General features: G+C 36.1%; 3 protein-coding genes across 3 annotated transcripts; 2 read left to right on the top strand and 1 right to left on the bottom strand.

The window, feature by feature from the left end:
• Window positions 1-922: 922 nt before the first annotated feature.
• STOMAGEN (stomagen) lies at window positions 923-1799 on the bottom strand. The gene is made up of 3 exons (XM_023659111.2): window positions 1640-1799; window positions 1467-1546; window positions 923-1279 (listed from the first exon to the last, which is right to left on the bottom strand). The coding sequence occupies exons 1-3, from the start codon at window positions 1722-1724 to the stop codon at window positions 1118-1120; spliced, it is 327 nt and encodes a 108-aa protein (XP_023514879.1). The 5' UTR covers window positions 1725-1799; the 3' UTR covers window positions 923-1117.
• Window positions 1800-4186: 2387 nt separating this feature from the next.
• Window positions 4187-7954, top strand: LOC111778690 (asparagine--tRNA ligase, cytoplasmic 2). The gene is made up of 8 exons (XM_023658660.2): window positions 4187-4905; window positions 4972-5208; window positions 5655-6239; window positions 6443-6628; window positions 6710-6780; window positions 6864-6993; window positions 7069-7127; window positions 7633-7954. Exons 1-8 carry the CDS (start codon window positions 4489-4491, stop codon window positions 7814-7816), a joined length of 1869 nt encoding a protein of 622 aa, XP_023514428.2. The 5' UTR covers window positions 4187-4488; the 3' UTR covers window positions 7817-7954.
• Window positions 7955-8725: 771 nt separating this feature from the next.
• On the top strand, window positions 8726-11734 carry LOC111778691 (ras-related protein RABA5b). Its single transcript, XM_023658661.2, has 2 exons — window positions 8726-9284; window positions 11228-11734. The coding sequence occupies exons 1-2, from the start codon at window positions 8948-8950 to the stop codon at window positions 11536-11538; spliced, it is 648 nt and encodes a 215-aa protein (XP_023514429.1). The 5' UTR covers window positions 8726-8947; the 3' UTR covers window positions 11539-11734.
• Window positions 11735-12039: the final 305 nt, after the last annotated feature.

The following is a 12039-nucleotide window of genomic DNA, read 5'->3' as shown; positions in this document are numbered from 1 at the left end:
ATAACAAGATTGGGGTATAGAAAGAATTATAAATTTATATGATTTTATTATTAAAATTTTAAAATTTTAAATTTTATTAATATCTTTATTATTTATTTTTTAAGAGAAAGCACTCTTTTTTTTAGGAAAAAAAAAAAAGGAAGAGAAGTCAGAAGTGGGGATATTGATTTGACTGGAGTGAAAATAATGTAGGGTGTGGGGTCGTCCTTCGTAAGTACTCTGCACCATCGTCTTCTTCATCTTCTTCTTCTTTCTTCTTTCTTCTTATTTCTGTGCTCCCCATTTTGAATGGTTTGGGATTTGGAATGGAACTCCAACAACCCATATCTTTTGGGCCCACTTCCATGTGATCTCTCTGATACTTTTCTATCTTTCATTCATGACGGGACGTCTCTTCTTCTCTCTCTCTCGAGAAAAAAAAAAAAAAAAACCGAAAGCTCGATCGCTACTAGAGGTTCGAGTCTCGAAATTTATAAAAAATCATATGAAACTCACTCATTTTCATAGTTAGAAACTTAGAGTTTTAGTTCGAGATTGAAATAACGAAGCTTTAGATTTTAAGTTATAATTTGATTATAAATATATAAATCAATCACAAAGATTGGAAGACCGGCTCGAAATTGATATATATATATATATATATAAATTAATTGAACTTACTTCGAATAATATGAACTATTTATGAGATTTTATTGAGAGTTTAAAATAAAATTTTTATTTTTTGAGATACTTTATTACCTACCTGTCTTAAATTGTTAGACCAATACAGATATGAAAGAAATTTTAATAAATCATTTCGAGTGGGTATAAAAAGTAACTATTAATTCTTTTAAATATTTTTTAACAAGTATTAATTCATTCATATATCCTAGATAAAATTTTAAGAAAAGAAAAAATCTAGTTCAAACAAACAGTTTAGATATCCTTACAAACTCTTGATTTAAACCATTATCAATAAAACCAAAGAAAAATATTACAACAAACGGACGCGAAAATTTATATAACACAAACAAAATAGACTCGAGGAAGGTAGACTCAAATCTACCTCTCAAATTGTCTTGGAAAGAACAAAAAACTAAGAAAATTGGTACAAAAATTTGGGGAGATTAAAATGAAATTACCTATGACAAACACATCTATAGTGATAAGCACTATTGATCGGGTCATTGCCTTCAACTGGCACTTGCTCGGCTCTGCACTTGTATTTGCATCCTCTACATTCATTATAAGTGCATATCGGTGCTGTTGAACCAATCATCAACCTTCTTGAATTTCTCATCTGAATTTTTTTAAAATTTCCATAAAAAATAAACACATTATACTTCGAGTCTCGAGCATTTAACGATTACTTTAAAAGTACATTCAAGAGATCAGAAACAAGAAACAGAGATCAAGAAACGAGACGCGAATTCCTAAATGATAAAAATCGAAAAAGATTTATTGTCCGGATAGTACGAGCAACTAACCTCGGGCGCGATTGTTGTTTGTACGGAACGGAATTGAGGCAGAGGTTTAGCGAAAAGTTCGTCCTCTGTTGAGAATCGTCCTGAACGCGAAAAAAGATACGGAGAGAAGATGAATAAAGTAAATCAAGCGACGAAGAACGTAAACCGAGAGAGAGAAAAAGAGAGAGAGAAACCTTTTAGCGCCATTGTTGAGCAGAGAGAGCAGAGAATTAGGGCTAGAAGGAGGAGAAGAAGAAGTGGTTTCGCAGCTTTCGCCATTGGAAACGAGAGGATAAGAAACCAATTGCTGCAATTGTAGAATGGGAGAATGGAACTCAAAAAGTATTAATACTTGTGATAAAATGGGAACTCTTTCAAAATAAATAAATAAATAAATAAATAAAAATTTGCAAAATTTAAGCAGTGAAATGACAGTTTGGTCCCCCATCCTCTCTGCACCCATATACCTTGTTTGTCCCCACTTTATGGAATGTTTATGGAAATTACATATATACCCTTCTTCTTTTTTTTTTTCAAATTATTTTTGGCTCCTTTTAAATTTTAAAATTTTAAAATTTTGAATTGAAGTAAACATCGACCCGAGTCTAGCTCACTTTTAAAATATAAGTTTGAGTATTTTTACGTCGAGAGAACGGTTATGTGTGATTAGAGTTCAAAGACTAAAATAGAATTAACGTGTAAAGTCTCGGGACTATAATAAATATTTTAAATTATTTTTTATAAGTCTCTGCCGCTTTATATTACTTTTTAATTTTTAATGTTATATGTGGAATTATATCATTTAAATTTCGTTTTTTTTTTCATAACTATCGAGTTTTACCTTTTTATTCGGTAGTTGAATATGAACACAATTACCAATATACCCTTATAAATTGACATATATATATATATATATAAATAATAATAATAATGTGAAAACTACTCATATTTAATTTATTTTAAAATGAGGTTTATATTACTTTTTTGAGGTTATATATGGAATTATATTAGTTTTACCTTTTTGTCCTTGCATCTAAGTATAATTACCAATATACCCTTATTAATTTATATGTATATATATAAAAAATATAATTATAAAAATAATGTCAAAACTACTCATATTTAATTTTTTTTAAATGGGTTATATTACTTTTTCGAGGTTATATATGGAATTGTATTATGTAAATTCCCTTTTTTTCATAAATATTGAGTTTTACCTTTTTGTCCTTGCATCTAACCATAATTACCAATATACCCTTATTAATTTGCATACATATATAAAAATAATAATTATAAAAAACAGATGAAATCTGAATTTTAAAAATTATATCAAAGCTACTAGTATTTAATTTTTTTTAAATGAGGTTTATATTACTTTTTTGAGGTTATATATGGAATTATATTATGTAAATTCCTTTTTTTTTCATAACAATGGAGTTTTACCTTTTTGTCCTTGCATCTAAGCACAATTACCAATTTACCCTTTTTAATTTGCATGCATATATTAAAAAAAAAACGGATGAAATCTGAATTTTAAAAATATGTCAAAACTGCTCGTATTTAATTTTTTTTTTTTATGGGGAATTTTAGGAAATTTTCATATTTAAAAATTAAATATTTTTAAAGATATAAAATAAGATATTTTGTGAAGATATTAATATTAATAATAATAATATTATTATTGTGATGAAAAGTCTAGATGGGTCTGTGAAGTTCCATAGAGAAGGATCTAGGGACATTCAATTCAAACCTTAGAAATTGGTAGACAATTCATTCAATTGCTACAAACAAGGACAAATTTCTCTCATTCATTCAATTTTCCCCCCCCTTATATTCTTTTTTATTACTTTTCCCCCCACTTTGTACGACCGAGTAGAAACTTCTAGGACGTTTTATAGGTTTTAGTGGCCAAACACTTTTACATGGTCCCGTAACGATCTATACCCAGAATTTGGATCAGGGTTTGGGATCTGGGTTTGACACTTAATGGCCCCGACATTCTCTTGTAACATGGTCATGTTACTTACTTCTCGTTTCTAAAGTGGCGAGAGATGCAGTGACTGACGTGCTCGTCGGGATGCTTAAGTGCAGTGTGCGACGTTGGGACTGTGTTGAGTAGGAGAGGAGTAAATAGTATGAGATCCCACCTCGGTTGAATGGTGGAATGAAACATTATTTATAAGGGAATAGAAATATCTCTCTAATAGATGTGTTTGAAAACTGTGAGGTTGATAATGATACGTAACGAGCAAGATTTTTAAAAAATATAAAATTTCAAGAAAAAAGAATCGCTCGACGCAATGCCAAAAAGGAAGCGACATGTGGTGGCGATAGGAAAAATGGGGTTAAAAATGTAGGACACAGGCTCCTCCACTTATGGACACAACCCCTTCCCGTGTAGGGTACCCTACGCTGATTCCGTTAGGCCTTTATTTATCCCGTTTTGTCGTTGTTGGTTATACTTTATTCACAATTTGAATATTCTTATAAAAAAAAAAAAAAAAAATTTAGAAGAAAATATTTGGTAATAAATAAATTAATTAAAAAAAATTATAATATATGAATTCGAGTTTATGTGGACTTGGGCTTGTTTTGGTTTTTTGAGCCCAATCATTTTTACGTCAATTTGGGCTTATTGGGCTTATTGGGCTTTGAATATAAAGTATAAATAATAATAATAATAATAATAATAATAAAAAAAATATATATATATTTTGAAACGGTCGCTTTCACGCAAGGTTTCACTTTCCAACCGCGGGAAACGATCTGCAAAGCTATGAAATGAACAAATCTCCAAGAAACTCTCGAACTTGGAAGGATTCCAATTCAAACTCTGTAATCTCTCTCAGTTTATCCCACGAAACAGCCGAAATCATTCCTCTGAAACAATCCTTTTCCCTCCATTAACATCCTCTCTCGATTTCCCCATCTTCTTCCCCAAGAAAAGCATCTCGATTTTGTTCTATATCTCTTCATCCATGGCTCATCTTCTTCACCCATCAATTCACCGTTTCTGTTATCTTTCTTCCTCCCACACTCTTCAATGGCCGCCGAACACCCTACTGTTTTCACCCCTGTCACCTTTTCCAAGTACTCGAAGCGGGTTCTTCTCAAAACTGTGCTGGACTGCAGCGATGGTGGTTTGGGGTTTGTGGATCAGAAATTGGTGATCGGAGGCTGGGTGAAGTCCTCCAAGGAGGTTTTCAGAGAGGCGGTGGTGCCGGCTGATGCTAGTGTTAGAACGGCGGGTGATGCTCTGCCGCCTAGGGCTAAGGATGTTAGCTGCATTGAGATTTTACAGTCGCGGATTCCGATCGTTAGGTCTTTGCTTAGGATGCTGTATGGAAATGATTTACACGCCGGTGAGAAGTTGGAGACGTCTGTTCATAAGCCGCCGCCGCCGCTTCCTTCCACTACTTTTCTTGTTGTTAACGATGGCTCTTGTGTTGCAAGCCTTCAGGTAACCTCTAATCTATGCACGCCAGCTGTTTGTAAGTTTGTTCTCAAAGTAATAAGAAACTTGCAGGTTGTTGTTGAGTCCTCGTTACATCATCCTGGCCAGCTGATGCCTACGGGAACTTGCATCTTGGTGGAAGGCATATTGAAGCGGACACCGGCACCTGGGAAACATCTGGTTCGGCTTGAAGTGGAGAAAATCCTTCACGTAGGGAAGGTTGAACAGGAAAAGTACCCACTAACCCAAAAGAAGTTGCCAATGGATCTTTTGAGAAAATTTTCTTATTTTCGTCCTCGAACAACTACGGTAATTCGTACAAGCTTCAACCATACATTGCATTTATGTTCTGTTTTATGGGTCTGTTTGCATGCCTATTATTATACCGTCATTATTTTTAAGATTGTGCTTAAGCAATAGCAGCATGTGAATTAGAGTAAGAGCCTTGAGATCAGATAAATGGTGATACAGTTCAATCTCTGGTAAAAGAAAGGATTTATATAGTAGAGTTGTCCATGAAATTAGTCGAGGTGTACGCAAGCTGAACTGAACACTTGGCAGACATTAAAAGGGAAAAACAAGAAGATTTATATGTATAGGTTGATGTTCTTGATCATGGCGTTTAATGAACTGAATAGTATCGATGCATAGGGCTCTGGGGCCGAAGTTTGAGAAGAGAGTTTTTCATATTTTAACCATTGAAGCCAATGAAGTATTGGATCTTGATCTTCATTGATATTCATTACCTTACGCAGGTAGCATCTGTTATGAGAGTTCGTAATGCCTTGACTTTTGCAACTCACACATTCTTCCAAAATCATGGCTTTCTTTACGTGCAATTACCGACCATCACGACCACAGACAGCGAGGGATTCAGTGAAAAGTTCCATGTTACAACCCGTGCTGGCAAATCAGAAGATAAGAAAATAGAACCAACAGAAGACAAAGAAACTGATGGTGTGAGTCTTGAAACTGTTAAGGCTGCTGCAGTAGAGAAAAGAAATATCGTCAAAGAACTCGAGAGAAGTGAAAGCAACAGGGAAGCCTTAGCTGCTGCAGTTCAGGATTTAAAGAAGACAAATGAACTTGCATTACAATTAGAAGCCAGAGGAAAACAAAAATTAAAATTGAAGAAAGATAAAGTTCACGTTTCTGAAACTTTCTTCCCACAAGAAACTTATCTCACGGTGTCTGGACAACTCCATTTGGAGACCTATGCGTGTGCCCTTGGAAATGTTTACTCATGCGGACCGAGGTTTCGGGCAGATAGAATCGAGTCGGCAAAACATGCTGCTGAAATGTGGATGGTGGAGGTCGAAATTGCTTTTGCTGAACTCGAGGTATGTATCTGTGATCTTATACTTATTCCTTTAGATTGCTTAGTATTTGACATATAAATTATGGGTTTAAGAGTCCATGTTGATTTAGCCATTAAAACCTTTATTTTCTGTGATCAGTAGTTGTTTCTAATATCATTGCACCATTGAAATGAAGAATTTCCATCTTTTAACTTGCGTTTTGTATCATCGTTTGGGGAGTCCAGGATGTCATCAACTGTGCTGATGACCTTGTTAAGTTCCTCTCCAAATGGGTGTTGGAGCACTGTCTGGATGATATGAAATTCGTGCAAAAACGAATCGACAAAACGAGCATTCATCGCCTTGAATCAACCATCACAAGTTCATTTGAGAAGGTCTCTTACACTGCTGCAATAGAAATTCTGGATAAGGTGAATCTTCGAACAGATGCCTCGGTTTTTCGTTTCCACCCGTTTATCTGAATATTGAAAAACAAAATTCTTCACTGTCAGGCAACCGATCAAAAATCTCAACGCTTGAAAAGGCTTAAATTTGGTGCTGCTTTAACTGATGATCATCTCAGGTGTGAAAATGCTAGTACAACACAAGCAAATTGATATTTTTTCATTTATCAAAAGTTATTTATTTTGGTTACATGAAACACAGTTATCTTGCTGATGCCATCTTTAAGAAGCCTGTGATAGTATATAACTACCCAAAAGAAACCAAGCCATTTAATGTGCGTCTGAATGATGATGGGAAAACAGTGGCAGCATTTGATGTAGTTCTTCCAAAGGTTAGCGCTTTACATTTTGGATAGATTCCGATTCAATGAAAAATTATTTCTTAAACTCGGACCCGACTGTTGTAGGGTGGAGTAGTAATTTCTGGCAGCCAAAAGGAGGAGCGTCTCGACGTATTGTTGACAAGGTATAAATTATTCAACCGAAACTTAGACACTTTCACATCTTTTATTTATTTACTAGATCCATAGACATCTACATAGACGCGTTTTATATCCACGTGTAGTAGGTTAACCATTATGGGTCGGCTCGTGGTCAATAAAGACCATGAGAATAATAAAAGGTTTAAAGAGAATAAGTTGATCATAGCGACTACCCACTAACGAAATATAGTAGAATCATGTAGTTACCTCGTGAGATTAGTCGAAGTCTGTGCAAGCTGACACATATATATCGTAATAACGAATTATAAATTTAGGCCATCGACATTATCCACGCATGTCTAAAGTAGTTTTTGATGCAAATTCTACCCGAAAAAGAGAGAACATCTTAAAGTTGAAGAATCAAAGTAAAAAAAAGTCTAATTATGAGCTGTTCTAGCGTGTGTCACTAGGCATGTGAAAAAAGTAAATATGCTTTTAAGAAATGGGTTAGAAAGTTATTGGTTTGTTGTAATATGGATGTTGACACAGGATGAAGGAGATGGGGCTGCCAAGAGAGCAGTACGAGTGGTACTTGGAGATTCAAAGGCATGGAACAGTGAAGCACTCTGGTTTTAGTTTAGCATTTGATCGTTTCGTTCTGTTTACTACTGGCCTTACTGATATCAAAGATGTTATTCCATTTCCAAGGAGTCTTGGAAAGGTCAGCCATTAAACCGAGTTCAAGCCCAAATTTCTAGATCCAATGGTTGCTGAAATGGAACTCAAAAATGACTTGTGTTTGTTTCTCCCTAAGATTTGTTCTTGTAAATAACAGAGAATTTGGAATGAAATGAGATATCTTTATGAAAAAGACTCGTGTACGCTTGGATCGATCTTTAAAACTACAAAATAATATCGTTCCTAATTTATAGAAGATTAGAATCGTTCTTACTGACCAGCATTGATCAAGAGATTAGAAGTTTGAAATGCATCGTGTTGATTATTGTTAGAGAGGGGGTCCTACATCGGCTAATTAAAGGGTTGATCATGAGTTTATAAGTAAGAAATATATCTGGTATGAAGTCTTTTGGAGAAATCAAAAGCAAAGTCTTTTGGAGAAATCAAAAGCAAAGTCACAGGAGTTTTATGCTCAAAGTGGACACATGCCCTTAACTTACCCATTGAGCTCATTGCTAGAAGATATTGTCCTCTATGGACTTTCTCCGTAGGTTTTGAGGTTTTCACACCCTTATAAAAAAGAGGTGGGATCTCATAATCCACTCCCTTTAGGGCCTAATGTCTTTGCCAACACTTGTTCCCTTCACCAATCGATGTGGGACTCTTGGCGTCCTTGCTAGCACTCGTATCATTCACCAGTAGATGTGGGACCTTCCAAATCAGGGGCCCTAACGTCCTCGCTGGCACTCATTCCCTACTCTAATTGATGTGGGACCCCCCAAATCCATCTCCCTTCGAGGCCTAATGTCGCCTCGTATTCACCCCTTCAAAATATGAAAATAATGACAAAAATTTAAGGGAGATATTTGGTATAATTTGGCTTAGATTTGAGTAACGCATTTTTAAGTGAGGCATAAAAGGGAAGAAAGAGAAAGGGGGTAGAGCGAGTGCCTTTAATTGCGCACACATGGATTCCGATTACCAATGTGAATTCATGAGCATGCTATCAAAGCCAGTTGGGACCCAATTCAAGCGCCAAAAAGTTGATTATATTTACGAATTTCCCGATAATCATGGCGTATTTCAGTGCCTCCTGTCATGAGGTTGTAGTTATAGTCATTACTATCCATTTCGGACCGCACAAAAACCTCCATTGCAAGCTTCTTCATCTTCTTCATCTGCATCAATGGCGAGTGACGAGGACCAGGGCGGTGAGGAGTACTTGTACAAGATTGTCCTTATTGGCGACTCTGCTGTGGGCAAATCGAACCTTCTCTCGCGATTTGCTCGGAATGAGTTCGATACCAACTCCAAGGCTACAATCGGCGTCGAGTTTCAGACTCAAGTGGTGGAAATCGACGGCAAAGAGGTGAAGGCTCAGATCTGGGATACTGCTGGCCAGGAGCGATTTAGGGCTGTCACTTCGGCCTACTATCGCGGCGCTTTTGGTGCGCTGATTGTCTACGATATCAGCCGTCGGACAACCTTCGACAGCGTCAAGCGGTGGCTCGACGAGCTCGGCGGTACGTTCTCTTTGAATCTTTCTGGTTGCTTTACTGTTCAGTTTGTTTGCAGAAGCTTTATAGAACTGAATCCAATTTTTTGCTTCTGTTTACTAGAATCTGTTGCTGGTTTTGTTTATTGATTCTTTGGTTTGTGTAGAACTGTAAGTAAGATAAGAATAATGGAAAAATCAGGGTTATTGTTCATTCTTCTTTTGTTGGGGGAAAGCTGGATTAGATTGGTGAAAAAGATTGAATCATGTGTTCTTTTACTTGTTAAAGTTGCTTCAGTGAGTAGTTTTTAATGCACTAAAGGATGAACAGTGTTGAGGTTTGCCAAATTTACATCTAAGAGAATTGTATGTTGTTTAGACCCGTGTACTGGTTGAAATCAGATACAAAAAGAAAAGCTGTGGAGGGACCTAATTGTTAGTTCACAAGTCATATCTGTGAGATGAACACGACTCTCCACAACACCTCTCCTCGAACAAAGTACGCCTCCCTTTAATCGAGGCTCGACTTCTTTTTCTTTTGGAGTCCTTTGTTCGACATTTGAGAATTTACCAATCTGTTGACACAACTAAGTTTAGGGCATGACTCTGATACCATGTTAGATGAACACGACTCTCCACAATGGTATGATATTGTCCACTTTGAGTTTAAACTCTCATGGCTTTGCTTTGAGCTCCCCCAAAAGTCCTCACACCAATGGAGAGAATATTTTTTTTTATTATAAACCGATGATCATTCCTAAATTAGCCAACGAAGGACTTTCTTCGACCAACAATATGTACTCAAATTTAGGGCAACTGCTTGTCAACCCATTATATTGAAATTTGAACTTCAGTTTGTGGCATTTGAAGGTATTACGGAATAGTTGCTTAGTCGGTACAGGCTTATCCTAAGAAGTGGCTAGATGTTAGTTACTCTTGTTTTGTTTAGTTTAACAATCACCATTGAATCAAGGACCTAATAACTTCTTTTTCCAAATTTTGAATGGTATGCTTTTCAGGTGATTTATCCTTTCTCATTTGAAAATGAATAAGAAACCAATGGATATATTTTTTAGTTATTTTTTAGTCTCTTTGTATTTGTATTTGGTGTCGTGTAACAGCCTAGCCTAAGCCCACTGCCAGCAAATATTTTATCTTTGGGTTTTCCCTTGGCTTCCTTTTCGGAGCTTCAAAGGAGAAGTTTCCACACTCTTATAAGGAATGCTTCATTTTCATATGAGAAGTTTCCACGTTTTCCCTTGGCTTCTTCCTCAGAGTTTTAAAGGATAAGTTTCTACCCTCTTATAAGGAATGCTTCATTTTCATAGAAGTTTCCACGTTTTCCCTTAGCTCCCTTCTCAGAGTTTTAAAAGAGAAGTTTCCACACCCTTATACGGAATGCTTCATTTTCATAGAAGTTTGCACGTTTCTCTTAGCTCCCTTCTCAAAGTTTCAAAGGAGACGTTTCCACACCCTTATAAGGAAGGCTTCATTTTCATAGGAGAAGTTTCCACACTTTTATAAGGAATGATGCTTCATTTTCATTGGGCATCTTTTCCGATGTCTGTCTCTGATCCCATTTGTAACGGCTAGCCCACTAGCAGATATTGTCTTCTTTGGGTTTTTCCTTCTAGGCTTCCCCTCAAAGTTTTTAAATGCATATACTAGGGGGAGAGGTTTCCATACCCTTGTGATTCGTTCTTCTCTCAAACCAACGTGGAATCTCACATGTCCACCCTAAACTAAACTAAAGCTTAATGTTAATAGTGATATTGCTTATACTTGAACATAGTTGTTTCTCTTGCTAGGGTATGGGTTAAGTTGACATCTTTGTATCTCTAGATAGGTCTATAAAGCAAGCAAGAAACCATTCCTCTGTCAACCTCTATCAACATGATCTCATACCTTCATTGTGGTTTGCAATTTGTAAGATTATATTAAACTAACGTATCCCTCCCGAAACGATTACAGTTCATTGTGATACCGCGACGGTTAAGATGCTGGTAGGAAACAAGTGTGATTTGGAGAACATCAGAGATGTGAGTGTGGAGGAAGGCAAGAATCTGGCAGAAGAGGAAGGACTGTTCTTCATGGAGACCTCTGCTCTTGATTCCACCAATGTCAGAACAGCCTTTGAGCTTGTGATTAAGGAGATTTACAACAATGTCAGCAGGAAAGTCCTCAACTCTGATTCTTATAAGGCTGAGCTTTCTGTAAATCGAGTAAGTTTGGCTGATGGGGCTGCCTCCTCCAAAAAAGGCTTCTCTTGTTGTTCTCAATGAGTTTCGATTTTTTTTTCGAGTCAAATTTTAACAAATATTTAATAGGCCAAAGTCCTGTTAGACGTAGAAAGTTTATGGACTTATTAGTCACATTTGAAAATTTAGAAATATATTCCACATCTTAAAAGATGTTCACGAGCTAAACTTGAAATTTAACGGTTTTTTGAGTGCCATGGTTTTGTGGTGTTTATGAATACTCAAATGTGGGTATGTTTGGCTACAAAAGTTTTAAAAGGAATACTGGTTAGAAATCACGAACCTTCATAATGATATGATAGTGTCATCTTTGAGCATAAGCTTCCATGAATTTGCTTTTAGTTTCTCCAAAAGGTCTCGTGCCAATGGACATTGTGCTCATTACTTATAAATTTATGATCTTTCTCTTGGTACTGTTTCTCTCAATAATTCTCAACAAAACTTTAGTCTTCTAATCTCGACGTGAGATGTAATGTATGTATTAATGTTGTTAGATTATCGCTACACAATTTTAATTTTAATTTT

Source organism: Cucurbita pepo, chromosome 17, assembly GCF_057944985.1.
Source record: "Cucurbita pepo subsp. pepo isolate OVF chromosome 17, ASM5794498v1, whole genome shotgun sequence".
NCBI classification, from domain to species: domain Eukaryota; kingdom Viridiplantae; phylum Streptophyta; class Magnoliopsida; order Cucurbitales; family Cucurbitaceae; genus Cucurbita; species Cucurbita pepo.
This window is presented reverse-complemented; position numbering and strand designations above follow the sequence as displayed.